Source organism: Saimiri boliviensis, chromosome 1 (genome assembly GCF_048565385.1).
Source record: "Saimiri boliviensis isolate mSaiBol1 chromosome 1, mSaiBol1.pri, whole genome shotgun sequence".
NCBI lineage: Eukaryota > Metazoa > Chordata > Mammalia > Primates > Cebidae > Saimiri > Saimiri boliviensis.
Genome location: NC_133449.1, coordinates 160112509 through 160125728, shown reverse-complemented (window position 1 = coordinate 160125728; position 13220 = coordinate 160112509). Strand labels below are relative to the sequence as shown.

Sequence of the window (13220 nt, the reverse complement as noted above, 5' to 3'; positions counted from 1 at the left end):
CTGGACCCTCAGGCAGCTCTGCTCCCTGTCCCTTGACAGGCCTCCAGTGATGCAGACAGCCCTTGTGGTCCCCGGAGGTACCAATTCTCCAGGTTGAGCACTCTGGCTTCTTAGTAGTCCCTCCTGGGACATGGTCTCCAAGCGCATCTGGACACCATCACTCTCGTCAGATCAACAACATGCAAGGTCATCAGTGTGACATTAGCTTCTTAAGTCCAGCACATTTGGAGACAAGCCCTTAAGTGTTGCGACAGGGGCACAATCAGATGCCGCTGAGGAACAGAGGATGGAGAGTCTGTGAGGCCTTCCAGAGCAGTGGCATTTCAGCTGGGCCTTGAAGGAGGAGCAGCCGCCCTGCAGGCAGAAAGGAAATCCCAGGAGAGGAATAGCATAGGGGCGGAGAGGGTGAAATATCAGGACTCCCCGGGGCCAACCAGAGTGTGAAGGAATGGAGCTGAGATGGGAGTAGAAAGGAGGTGAGGTCCAAGTGCTAAAAGTCCCTGACCACCTGGTGGGGTGCCTGGGCTTGATCCTATAGGCCATGGGTCCTTAATGGCCTGTAGGCCTCCAGAGGGGTGCACCTCTAAGGGAAGTTCAGGGACCCCTCAGAATCACAGGGGTAACTGTTAAAATGAAGATTCCAGGACCATCCCAGTCCTGCTGACTCAGGGGTGGGAGGTGAGCACCTGCACGGGTAAAGCTCTCTAGCAGATTCCCATGCTCACTCCTGGCTGAGGTCACTGCCTTTGAAAGCCCCTAGATGGCCTTGAGGAAAGCTGGGAATCCCTAACATGGATGCAAAGTTTGTGTGCGATCTTGGGGTAGTGTGCCCAGCTCTCATGCAGTTCTCACCAAGCCCTTGACCCAGGCTGGCAGAGAACCCTCTCTGATGGCATATGCGCAGGGGGAGGAGGACTATAACCAGCAAGAGGGGTAGAGGCTACAGTGGTCCTGAGGGATGGCCCAGGCCGCCTTGGCAGGACCTGTCTCTGTCCCCAAGATCAAAGGTTGCTGCTAGTCCTGTCATTTCTATCCATCCAGCCAACTCCTATAGCTCCTTCAGACTCGCTGCCTCCTGGAAGCCTCCCTGTTCCCGCCCAGTGGGAGGGTATCCGTATTATGCATCCCAGGGCTCTTGGGCTCAACTGCATCCCAGCATTTTCCTTGCATGGCAGGCTTCAAAGTCTTATCAGGTGCTTACTATGTGTCAGGCAGCATACCCAGTGCTCTTTGGAATTTTCTCACTGAATCCTCAATTCTAGAGGTAGGTGTGGTTATTATCCCTGTTTTACTGAAGAGCAAACCAAGGCTCAGAGAAGTTAAGTCACTTTCCCAAGATCACACAGCTTGTGAAGGTATTTCTGCCTCCTGTGCCTGTGGTATACCAGACCATTCTGATCCCCTGATTTTAGGCATATAAAGAGTGAATGAGTTAATGAATGAATGCTGTATCCCAAAGCTCTGTGAGCAGGAAGGTACTCTGTCCTGGAAAAGTGGCATTCAGAGGCTCAATCTTCTCTCTCTCTTTTTTTTTTTGAGATGGAGTCTCATTCTGTCACCCAGGCTGGAGTGCAGTGGCATAATCTTGGCTCACTGCCACCTCCACCTCCCAGGTTCAAGCAATTCCCCTGCCTCACCCTCCCAAGTAGCTGGGACTATAGGTGCCTGCCACCATGCCCAGCTAATTTTTCAATGTTTTAAATAGAGATGGGGTTTCACCATGTGGCCAGGCTGATCTGCCTACCTTGGCCTCCCAAAGTGCTGGGGTTACAGGCATGAGCCACCACACCTGGCCTCTTTTTCTTGCTTTTTTTTTTTTTTTTTTAAAAATAGGCAAGTCTCCTTCTGTTGCCAGGCTAGAGTACAGTGGCAGAATTATAGCTCACTGAAGCCTCAAGCTCCTTGACTCAAGCAATCCCCCTGCCTCAGCCTCCTGAGTAGTTAGGACTACAAGTGCACACCTCTCACTTGGCTAATTTTCTATTTCTTTTTGTCGAGTCAGGGTTTCACTGTGTTGCCCCGGCTGGTCTCAAATGCCTCCTGGCGTCTGGCAGTTCTCCTGCCTTGCCTTCCCAAAGGGCTGGGATTACCTGTGCGAGCCCCACACTGGACTCCCTAATATTTTCTGAGTGCTGTTTTATGTGCCAGGTACCACACCAGGCTCTTTCCATATTTATCTAATTTAGTGGTTTTAACTCATTTTGCAGATGAGGAAACCAAGGCTCAGAGAAGTTAGCTCGCTTGCCCAAGGTCCCAGAGCCAGGGAATGACAGAGCTGAGACCGGAAGCAGTCAGCCTGGCTGCAGAGCCTATGCTAATGACCACCACATGGCACAGGGTGATCCTGACCTCCCCCCAGCAGTGGGTGTGCTGACTGCCAGTGGACATGAGTGGGGTAAGCCCTGACTCAGGAAGCCTTGGTGATGCTGCTGGGAAGGTGACCAACAAGAATCCCAGACTGACGTTACCCCTTCCTGTGGCAGAGGAACTTTGAGAAGAGTTTGCATGTCAGCCCAAGGATTAGGAAATTCTGAAGTGAATGTGTGGGTCGTGTCACACTTCACATACTGAGAACCTAGTCCCTGTCTCCCTGCCTGGCTCCTGGACCCTGAAACCTCCAAACCTCAGGTCAAGGACAGCTTAGCCCCTACCCTTCTGCCCAGACAACCCCAACTGCAGCCCATGCCCCGGGACCCAGGAGGTCCCCGACCAGAGAATGGAGAGGGCCCACACTAGGAACCAGGGACCCAACTTTATGACAGTTTGGCCACTGGTTCTTCTTTGACCTCAACCAGAAAGGTTCAACCACGCCTATCTCTAGGGCTGAGCATTGAGCTCTAGTGTCTGAATTAAAGTACTATGAGGTATTTGCTCCCATTACTATTCCAGCTTCACAGTGCAGCTCAAGGCCATACCCTGTAGCAGGGTTTGCAGGAGACTTTGCAATCTAATCTCTGCCTCTTCTCTCTCCATCCACTCTCCCTGCTGTACTGAACACCTGCAGCTCCTGCATATACCCCCACACTCTTTCTTCCTGTTCCACATACTTCTGCTTCCACCTGGACCATAAGCCTCCCTTTGCCTGAGTCCCTGTATTGTAGTCTCTCATGGCTCCCTGAGCCTCCGGGCACTTCTCACTGTCAACAGAAGCACAGTTATGAGGGTGGTTATTGGTGTGATGTCATTCTGACCCCCTCGTTCGGCAGCAGGAGTTTCCTGCTAGGGCTAGTCTCCCTTCTGGTCATCTTTATACCCTCTACACCTGGCCCTGCCTGGGAGATGAGTGCTCAGTCAATGCCAGATGCATGAAGACATGTGTAAACAATCCAATGAATGCATGCATGCATGAATGAATGAATGAATGAAGAGAGAGTGGAAGTTCTCCGCTCTCTAAAAGCAATCCATTCAGCAAATGCTTCATGTGTCAGGTCTTGTTCTGGGCCCAGGAAGGCCAAGGCTCAGAGCGCTTCCCTGCATGCAGGGACCTCACTGCCTGGTGGGAGGTAAGACAAGTAGCTAAGAGGTGTTATACAGTGCAGCTGATAATACCTGACATCTATGGACAGTAACACAAATTGTCATCCAATTTGGAAACTTTGTGACGGAAAGGGGTGCTATTAATAATTGCATTAACGCAGGAGCATGAAGAAGGACTGTTCCGGGTCATCCTGTCCGCTGGGCACACCCTTCATATCAGTCTCTGGACTGAGCTGTTTGCACAGATCATCTCATTGATCCTCCCAGCCGCCTTAGGGGAGAGCTATAATTACTCCATGTTACAATTGAAGAAAGCCTCAGAGATGGTAAGTGACCCACCTGGAGTTACACAGCTGAGTGGCAGAGCTGGGTTTTGAACCCAAGAACCCAGAGCCACAGCCCACATGTTCAACCACTGATCTTCATCAGTGGCTGGGGCTCTCAGGAGGATTGAGGGTAAACGGGAACAGCCTAGGCTTTGGAGCCAGAAAGACCAGGAATTCATTCCTCACCCCTAACTACAGCCAGGTCCCCGGCCTCTCAAGGCTTCATTTCTTCATATGTAAAATGGGGAAGGGGCTATTGACTCAGGCCCAGTGAGATAATAATGCAGGCGAAGGGCATGTAATAGGTATTTCCCAATCATTGGCCCCGGCTCTGGGGACATGGTGGTGAACAGGTCAGACGTGGTCCTTCCCTTCTGCAGCTCACAGCCTATTGTCAGAGCCAGGAGACGAACAAAGCCAATGAGGGAGTTGCAAGATGTCCTGGGACCCCAGGAGAGAGGAGTCAAGGAAGGCTGTATCCGAGCTGAGTGGGAGTGAGAAGGGTGAGAAGCTGGGTGAGTGATACAGAGAGGAGGAAGAGAGAATGTTCTGAGAAGGAGAAACCGCAGAGTGAAGGCCTGGAGGCGAAAGAGTGCACAGGGTATGGGAGGCTAAAAAGGCTGGACAGATGCGAGGGTCCGTGAGAGGCACAGGGTGTGAAGAGAAATCCCTTTCAGCTGAGGAGTCAGGAAAGCTGCTTGGAGGAAGCAGCTTTTGCTGGGCTGGAAGCTTGAGCAAGACTTTGACCTTCAGCTGTGGAAGACTGGGCATTCTAGGTGGTGAGGGCAGCACAAAAAATGTGCAGAGGTCAGGAAGCTTGTGGTCCACACAGGGTGGATGCGCCTTGGAGGGTAGATGTGGGAGAGGCGGTAGGAGAGGTTGGAATCAGACAGGAGAGGGCCTTGGAGATTCCATGAAGGAGTCTGGACTTTGTGGAGCCATGGGGAGCCATTGAAGATGTTTGAGCAAGGGAGCACCGAGAGCATCACTGTGCTTCAGGAAGATCAAGAATGAAGAAGAGAAATTTTCAGATGTGGAAGCTTCCCTCTTGTCTCTTCAGAGAGGGAAAAGACGACTTAGAATTCTGTGATTTTCCGGAAACTGTATTACTTCCCCATGTTTGTGACTTTTCCAGTTCCTGGAGTGAAGACCCACAAATCTGAAACCAGAGACTGTGGCACTGCAAAGCGTAGCTGGGCAAGAGCAGCCTGCTGTGAAGCCCGGCAGGAGAAGGCGAGGACCCCCGAGCGGGTGGGGGGCGGGAGCTGCTGGAGGCGGTAGACCTCCATGCCGAGAACACGTGGGTGAAGGACGAGCCTGCTGGGAGGGGGTGCTACAGGCAGACAGTCTGGCTTCTGTGATGTCCCCAGGTCCCTGCCCCAGGCCAACACCCCCTCACCAGACCCCTACACAGCCGTGGCAGATTTTCTTCCGAGCTGTGGGAAACTCATGGCCCAGAGTGGCCCCAGAACCCCATCCGAAGGAGGAACCCCCTCGGGAAATCCCAGGAGCCACATTCTGTGTCGGCAGCTGGCCCCTGACTGCAGGGCTCAGCCTGCTGCCCACTCTGAGATCTGGAACTGGATTTAGACTTCCCCGGGGAAGGTAGGAGCGAGGAGGCTGGCAGGCAAGAGCCTCCCTCGGGTGACCGTAGCCAAGCCACTTGACGGCTCTGAGCCTCAACTTCCTCATCTGGCCTGATTGCCCCTCGGCTCCTCTCACAGGCTAATTGTGAGGATCAGATGGGACCACCGGTAGGAGCACAGTACTACACCACGAGGGACCGGGGCCGAGCAGGGTGGTGGGGGAAGCCTGGCTTTCCTGACGGTGGGATGCCCCGTCTGGGGTGATGGCTTAGCAGAGCTGCAGCAGCGCTGAATTGTACCGTGGGAAGTTTCCTGCCTTGCCAAGCCCTCTTGGTGCTTCTGGTTATGCCAGGGAGAATGTCGTAGCTTGGCGCATTTCTGTCTTCAACTCTTTTTTGTCACTGGCTTATGACTTTTCTCAATAAACCGAAGAGGTTCCATACTTTCTCCACCAGTCCAGAGCACTTAGCTAGAATTAAATAACATTGTTTCTGTTGTTTTTATGTTTAACTTTCTTAGCCTCCCAGAGCACTATAATAGGTACTTTAAAGGGAATTTTTAGACTTCAGTAACATTTTTATTTTATTTTATTTTAGAAACGGAGTCTCACTCTGTTGCCCAGGCTGGAGTGCAGGGGTGTGATCTCGGCTCACTGCAACCTCTGCCTCCTGGGTTAAGCACTTCTCCTGCCTCAGCCTCCCGAGTAGCTGGGATTACAGGCCCTCACCACCATGCCTGTTCAGTAACATTTTAAATCTTTATTCTCTTGACTCAACAACTTTTTGTCCAGAAATTTATGCTATGGAAACAAATACTTAAATATGCAAAAATGAACATATTTTGTAAATAATGGCCATTGCAGCATAATTTATAACTCTAAAAAATGGGAAATGGCCGGGCGCGGTGGCTCAAGCCTGTAATCCCAGCACTTTGGGAGGCCGAGGCGAGTGGATCACGAGGTCAAGAGATCCAGATCATCCTGGTCAACGTGTTGAAACCCCGTCTCTACTGAAAATACAAAACATTAGCTGGGCATGGTGGCATGTGCCTGTAATCCCAGCTACTCAGGAGGCTGAGGCAGGAGAATTGCCTGAACCCAGGAGGCGGAGGTTGCGGTGAGCCGAGATCGTGCCATTGCACTCCAGCCTGGGTAACAAGAGTGAAACTGCGTCTCAAAAAAAAAAAAAAAAAAATGGGAAATAGCCCAAATGCCCCTCAGTAGGATGTCTGGCACAGTCTTGCTTTTAAGCTATGCGTGTCTCCCAAAATGAATGAATGAATATCTGTATTTCCCACGGACCTGTGAGTATGCCCACGATGTATTGTTAACCGAAAAACAACCAGTTGCACAATGGTAGTGGGAGTTTGGTTGAAAATCATAGCTACATTCTATGTAGATAGGTACAGATATGAATATTAATGTGGATATAAAGGAAAAACAACCTTGAAAAATATAACTAAACTATTTATAGTGAGAAGCAGAATTCCTACAAGGTAAATTCATACACACAGAGTCATAGTTACACAGAACATATAGTTACACAAATTAGAAACAAAATGCATATTCAAAGACAAGGAAATATCCTGATGCCCAGTAAAAGGAAGTTTTAATTCTAAAACTGAACACTGGAACTAAAATGAGAGAGGCCTGTTAGAGACGGTGCCCTAATTCAAAGAAGAAGGGATGGCTGGGTGTTGTGGCTCACACCTGTAATCCCAACACTTTGGGAGGCCGAGGTGGGCGGATCACCTGAGGTCAGGAATTTGAGACCAGCCTGGCCAACATGGTGAAACCTCATCTCTACTAAAAATAAAATATTAGTTGGGTGTGGTGGCATGTGCCTGTAGTTCCAGCTACTCGGGAGGCTGAGGCAGAAGCATTGCTTGAACCTAGAAGATGGAGGTTGCAGTGAGCTGAGGAGATTTCACCACTGCACTCCAGCCTGGGTGACAGAGTAAGACTCCGTCTCAAAAAAAAAAAAGAAGAAGGGACATGAATGGGGGTTGGGAGGTCCTCATCAGCTGCAGGTCAGGGCCCCGGCAGAAATAGTTCCTTTCAGTCTTTCCCTCTTTTTCCAAGAACAAAGACCCTGGCTATGAGTGTGGTGATGGAAGAATTGTGCAGTCCATGTGGCTCATCTGTCTGGGAGGAAAATCCCAGCTCACTCATTTTCCCTGGGTCCGCCTGAGGGGAGAGATTGGGAGGCAGGAGTCCAGCAGGGACCGACCTATAGTTACCCCAGACCCTCCTGCCCTCTGCACAGGGGCCCGAGAGGCCCAAGCCCTCCCCTAAATGGTTTAACATTATTTTCTTCTAGCTGTCAGATGATCTTAGCCTTCCTCTCTCATTGAGCCCTTTCCTACCCTTTCTCTCAGGGAAACACAGCCCTGGCAGGTCTCGAGACAGAAGACAGGAGTTTTGCCACAGGCTTCCCCAGTCTCTGGCTCTGCCAACCTGGGTGGACCCTTTACCTCTCTGAGTGCTGACTGGGGAATCAGTCCAACTTCGGCTCCTATCCCGTCCCTGCCACGCCGACCAGATGGTCTTGAGCAAGTCACTTCAAAACCTCCCTGAATGCACATTTGATTTGATTTGAATGCAGATCAAAATTGTGAAAATAAAACAAAATTTCAGGACCTTCCCAATTTATCATGCCAGTGGGAAAAGTTAGACCCTGGAAACTGAGTCACATAACAGGACTGCTCTCTGACCATTTCCTCCTGATTTTTGTGTTGAGATTGTTATACGTTAACCAGGCAGCCCCCGATTGATTCTTTAGTCAAACCTGGACTAAATGACTGGAAGACAGACACCTGGTGGTCCTTACCTCTTTACAAATGAGTGTTAAGCAGCCCCCTTAAAGGGTAATCAATAGCAGCCAATCAAATCTTGATTCTCTATGTTAACCTTTGTATGGAAACTGTGATCGTGTTGCACGCCCCTCTTTTTGGTGGTATAAACTGTCCTCCCCTCACCACACACAGGGAAGCACCGATCACTATTCTCTGGTTTCCCTGTTTTCCTCCTGCCCTCACACTTTGCCCTGGAATGAACGTCTTTAGAAAACAAAACAAAACAAAACAAAACAACAATAGCTTGGACTGGCATCTCATCTGTAACAAGAGCGAATAGTAGGACTTGGGTCATTGGAGTGACGTGAAGGTAAAATGAGAAAATTCGTGTGACACAACCAGACAGCCCTGGGGCACAGTAACTGTTGGATACGTGGTGGCCAGAGTTCTATTATCCTTCCTCTTATTGTGACACCTAGCTCCTTTTACCCGTAGGACAATTGAGGGCTGATGTGGTGTAATTCACTCAAGTTGCCTTAAGGAGCAGGTTGGAGGCACAGGGAGCTGAGATCTTCTGACCTCTAGACAGAGGCTTCTGCATCAGCAGAGACGATCCCTGTCTGGAATGTGGGGTAGTTATTCCCTTTACAGGGCAGATCTGGGTATTGCCTCATTCAGCTCCTGCCACGGCTAGAAGAGAAGTCACAGGCTCGGAGTGTTTTCTGAAGCCAGGACCGCTGAGATGGTGGGCTTTGCATGGCCAGGCCTTACAGCCATTGGGTATTTTCCCTGGTGTGGCTCAGCTGCCCCTGAGTTGGCGGCTGGGCCTGTGAGTCAGAGCTGCCCCACGGCTCCATTCCTTTCCCCTCTTGAAGCCACAGCCCCAGACTCCTGGACACAGTACAGGGAGACCTGTGGCTCCCAAATGAGGTCCTTCCGCCACCCACCCAAACGGAGATGCCCTTTCCCAGCTCAGAGAGAGCAAGGGAGGGCCTAAGGACACACAGTGATGCATCTCAAGCTGACACCCAGTCCCCCTCAAGTGAGCCAAGTACAGGATTCTGGGCCCAGGTGGGAGGGCCGCGAACGCCTGCCTGGGTCTGAGACTCCTTGCACTGTGCCCCGTGCCCCTAGAAGCCCTATTGCCCCTGGCCCTGTGTGACTGCCAGGGTCCCACAGGCCTGGACTTGGCAGGAGAGACTATGGCTCATGCTGGCCCCACAAGGGTCAGCTGAGCTGCTGCAGCTGTGAGGGGTCTGGGGCCTGTCAGGTGTACACCCCTCTGCCCTCAGAGCCGCAGCGTGGCCGCCACCCTATTGCCTTCCCTGGCCTTACCCTGGCCGCAGCTCCCTCTGCTTCCTCTCTTCCTCTTCTCCACCTTCTCCTCACTTCTTGCTCTCATGCTCTTGGGCACTCTGTCTGCTGTGCTCCTACCTGGAGCCTGGAATCTGGGTGATGACTCACCTGGCCTTGGAATCTGAGCTCTAGCAGCTGCCTGTCACAGGTTGCACTGGCCTCAATCCGGGCCTGTGGGCGCAGTGGAGGGGAGGGCGTCGCAGCTGATAGCCAAAGCCAAAGCACAGGGTGGGGGCAGTGAGGCTCAGCACCAGAGCCTCCAAACAGCCCTGCAGCCCCACACCCTCCTGCCCAACTCAGGCCAGGCTCTGCGGAGCCAGAAAAACCTGCCTGCTTTTCACCTTGGGAAACCAAGCCCAGGGTCTAGGTGGCCCAGCTCCTAGCGAGGGGTAGGAGAGTGAATATCCCCACTTTACAGATGAATGAAATGAGACTCGGAGCTGCAGCGATCTGCCTGGGGACCGGAGTCTGGGTGAGCTGCACGTGGTGCCCCACTCCACACTCCCCGTCCCCCAGGGACAGGAACCCAAACCTGAGAGATACCACAAAGTCTGTGAGTGAGAAGCACCAGGTTTAATATTAAAATCTTTCCCTTAAAAAATCATACACAGGTAGGAAAACTTAACAGCATACAAAATAGCACTTCTGCTGTATAAATGTGAGTTAATGTGAGTCCTAAAAATACTTGTAAACCTAGGTGATTATATCTTTGGTACCGTATTGAGAGCCCACTCTCCCTCCTTGGACCAACTTTGGGGATCTCAGGGAAGTAAGGTGCCAACCTGCAATGCAGGGCTGGTGCCCGGAAGGACTGAGCTTCCTGCGATCCTTTCCCAACCCTCCCTGTGCCGGGGAGTCTTGGCTACAGCCCTGACTGCCCTGGCACCTCCAATGCCCACTGGGGCTGGGGACAGTGAGATGTCACTGCTAGGTCTGGACAGTAACAAAACCATACTCCCCATGGAGTACTGCCTCAGGGATGGGGCAGCTGGTGGGTGAGAAGGAAACCCCCGAAGTGTCCACCTCTCATATCCTTCTTGGGGTACCCATCTGAAGCTTCTTGTCCTTTACAAGACATAACTATCCTCATTGTCCCTTCTGTCTTCGACACAGACCTTGGCGCAGGTGCTGGAGTGGTGGGCTGCAGGAGGTGATGTCACTTGCCCTCTTTGTCCCTTTTGCCCAGGATACCCCTGGAAGTCATTGTGGGTAGTGAAAGAGGTCCCATGGTCTTCCCATGTCCCTGGGGCAGCTGCCGGGGGCTTTCCAGGACTCTGGCTGTCACTCTAAGTCAAGGTCTGGGCAGCTGCATTCTTGAGACTTGCTGGGGTCCCGGGGAAGGCACACGGTCCCTGAGTCCTCAGAGTGTGATGTGTGGTCTGGAATCTCCCCGGAGCCCAGCTGACCCCCAGGATGGAAGTTTAAGGTATATGGCCTTGCTTCATCTGGACAAATGTGTAACCACCTGGAATAGTCTAGAATGTTAGTGCTGGCAAGGCCCTTGGAGTTAATAGGTCCGACTTGTTCATTTTTCAGAGGGGAAAACCGAGGCCCAGAGAGGGTGAGGGATTCCTCCAAGGCCTCACAGCAGGTCCAATGCAGAGCCAGGGACACATATGACCACTTCACACTGGCACATCAACATCCTCATCACAGAGGCGGGACCCATCTGTCCCAGCAGACTGGTAGATGGATTAAGACTGAGGGTGATAAAGAAAAAGCCCCAGGACTGATGGCCCTGAAGGACAGGGAAAGGGCACTTGCCATGGCCAGGTGTGCTCCAAGTGCCCTGGGCAAGGGCGGCAGGCTGGGGGTGGCCCGTACTGGGCTCAGCCTCCAACATGAATTAGGTTGCCTAATGGCCCAGACCAGCTCGGGCCAGGGAAAGCAGGGACTGGCATCACAGGGAGGAGGCTGGCTTTCTTCTGGACGAGGCGGCACTGCCCAAGTCCAGGCCCCAGCTCAGCCAGCAGCCAGCGACTCTAGGGTCCCTTCCCTAGCTCCTGGGTGGATAAAAGTGCAAGGAGAGAGCTATGATTCCTTGAGGGGTAGCTGGCTGAACAGAAAAAAGTTACTTTACCACCTCAATAACTCCAAGGAGGGAGTCCCCAGGGTGGGATTCCACCTCCCCACCTATCAGCCAGGGAGAGAATCCTAGATTCTGGGTCACCTAGTCCAACTTTCCCATCTTACATATGGGGAAACTGAGTCCCCTGGGGGAAACCCTGGCTCAGAGTCACTTGGCCTCCCCAGAGGCAGAGGGCTGGCTGTGGCCCCTGCAGTTTTCTCGCCTCCTAAGCCAGCCCCAGGGTTTGGGGCACAGCACGTCAGGAGCAGAAAGCTTCCAGAAGGGGACAGCTGATAAGGGCTAACAGGTGGCCCAGCCAGGCCAGGCCAGGAGGTGCTGGGTGCTGGCAGAGGGGGAGCTTCAGGCAGGGCAGGGTGGGGGCCAGCTCCCTACAGGAAGCTGTCCTCAGCTTCTGGCCGAGGTGCCGGGCACCCTGAATCCGGTGGCTGCTCCAGCTCGGGCTCCGGGTCCGGCTCCACCTGGAGCTCAAGCTGGGGCTGTGGCTCTGATTCCTCCTGGGGCTCCAGGGGGCTGTCACAGGAGATGGTGGAGGAGGTGTTGACTTCATTCAGGGTGGAGCTAGAGGAAGGAGGCAGGGAGTGAGGGCTAGGAAGGAGCCCACGAGGATGCTACAGCAGCCATGAAGAGCCTTCGGAACAGCCACCCCTGTGCCGTGGGCTTTACACACTCCGGCTCATTTAACCCTTGTGAAAACTATGCAAGGCCTGCACCGCACGGAAAGTGTGGCTCGGAGAGGTTAAGTCACTGTCCCACTTCACACAGCAGGGAAGGGCGGGAGCTGGAACTTCGGAGCAGAGTCAGCTGGCTCCAAACTTCATTTCTCACCCGCCAGCATCTCCCTCCTCTGCATGCCTGAAGGTGTATGCTATCTCATTTAATCCTCGCAATGACCCCCAAATAGAAGTACTTTTACTGTTTGTATTTGACAGAAGAGGACACCAGTGTTAAGACAGTGAAGCAGCTTGTCTGAGGGCACAAAACAGGGCGAGCATTCACACCTCAAGCTGTGTGAGCAGTGCACTTCACTCCTCTGCACCGTTTACCGCCGGTTCGCCTCTCCAAATGGTGGAGCAATGAGGGCCTTCAGGGGCCTTCTAAGGCCTGTGTGCACCCCTAGCACATATGGAGAAACTGAGGATCATAGAAGAGAAGACTTCCCAGGTCTCATAGCGGCCATTGGCAGAGCTGGGACAGAACGCCAGCCTGACGCTCCAGCCACTTCACCTTAGGCTGGATCTTGCTTTGGAGATGGGTGTGGCCTCGTGGCGAGCCCTTCTCTCCAGTTAAGGGGAGATCCTGTGTGGACATTAAGTCCCGGCAACAGCAGAGTCCTCCTATAAAACCCCTCTGAGCTGTCACTTCACCACTTCCCAAAGCAAAACAAAACCATAAATCTCCTTCCCAGTCTGAATTCTGTCCTGAATTCCTGTAGGCACCTCTGACTCCTACAACCATGCAGGCTGCCTCTGGCCCCAGGGCATGGTGCTTAAGAACAGAATATAGGCCTCTGGCTGGCCAGGACCCACAGTTAACAACTGGGGTGCTGGGGATGCTAAGTAGGTTTGCTTTCTCTCCTTGGGGCTAGTACAAGGC

General features: G+C 52.6%; 1 protein-coding gene across 3 annotated transcripts in view; it reads right to left on the bottom strand.

The window, feature by feature from the left end:
- Positions 1 to 10092: 10092 nt before the first annotated feature.
- The window catches only part of PDGFRB (platelet derived growth factor receptor beta), a 43164-nt gene continuing 40036 nt past the window's right edge, over positions 10093 to 13220 (bottom strand). For all 3 annotated transcript variants that reach the window (XM_010344540.3, XM_003934009.4, XM_074379351.1), the window contains one exon: positions 10093 to 12185. In XM_010344540.3, the coding sequence (XP_010342842.3) occupies positions 11996 to 12185 (190 nt within the window). In that variant the 3' untranslated portion in view covers positions 10093 to 11995. The remainder of the gene's footprint in view (positions 12186 to 13220) is intronic.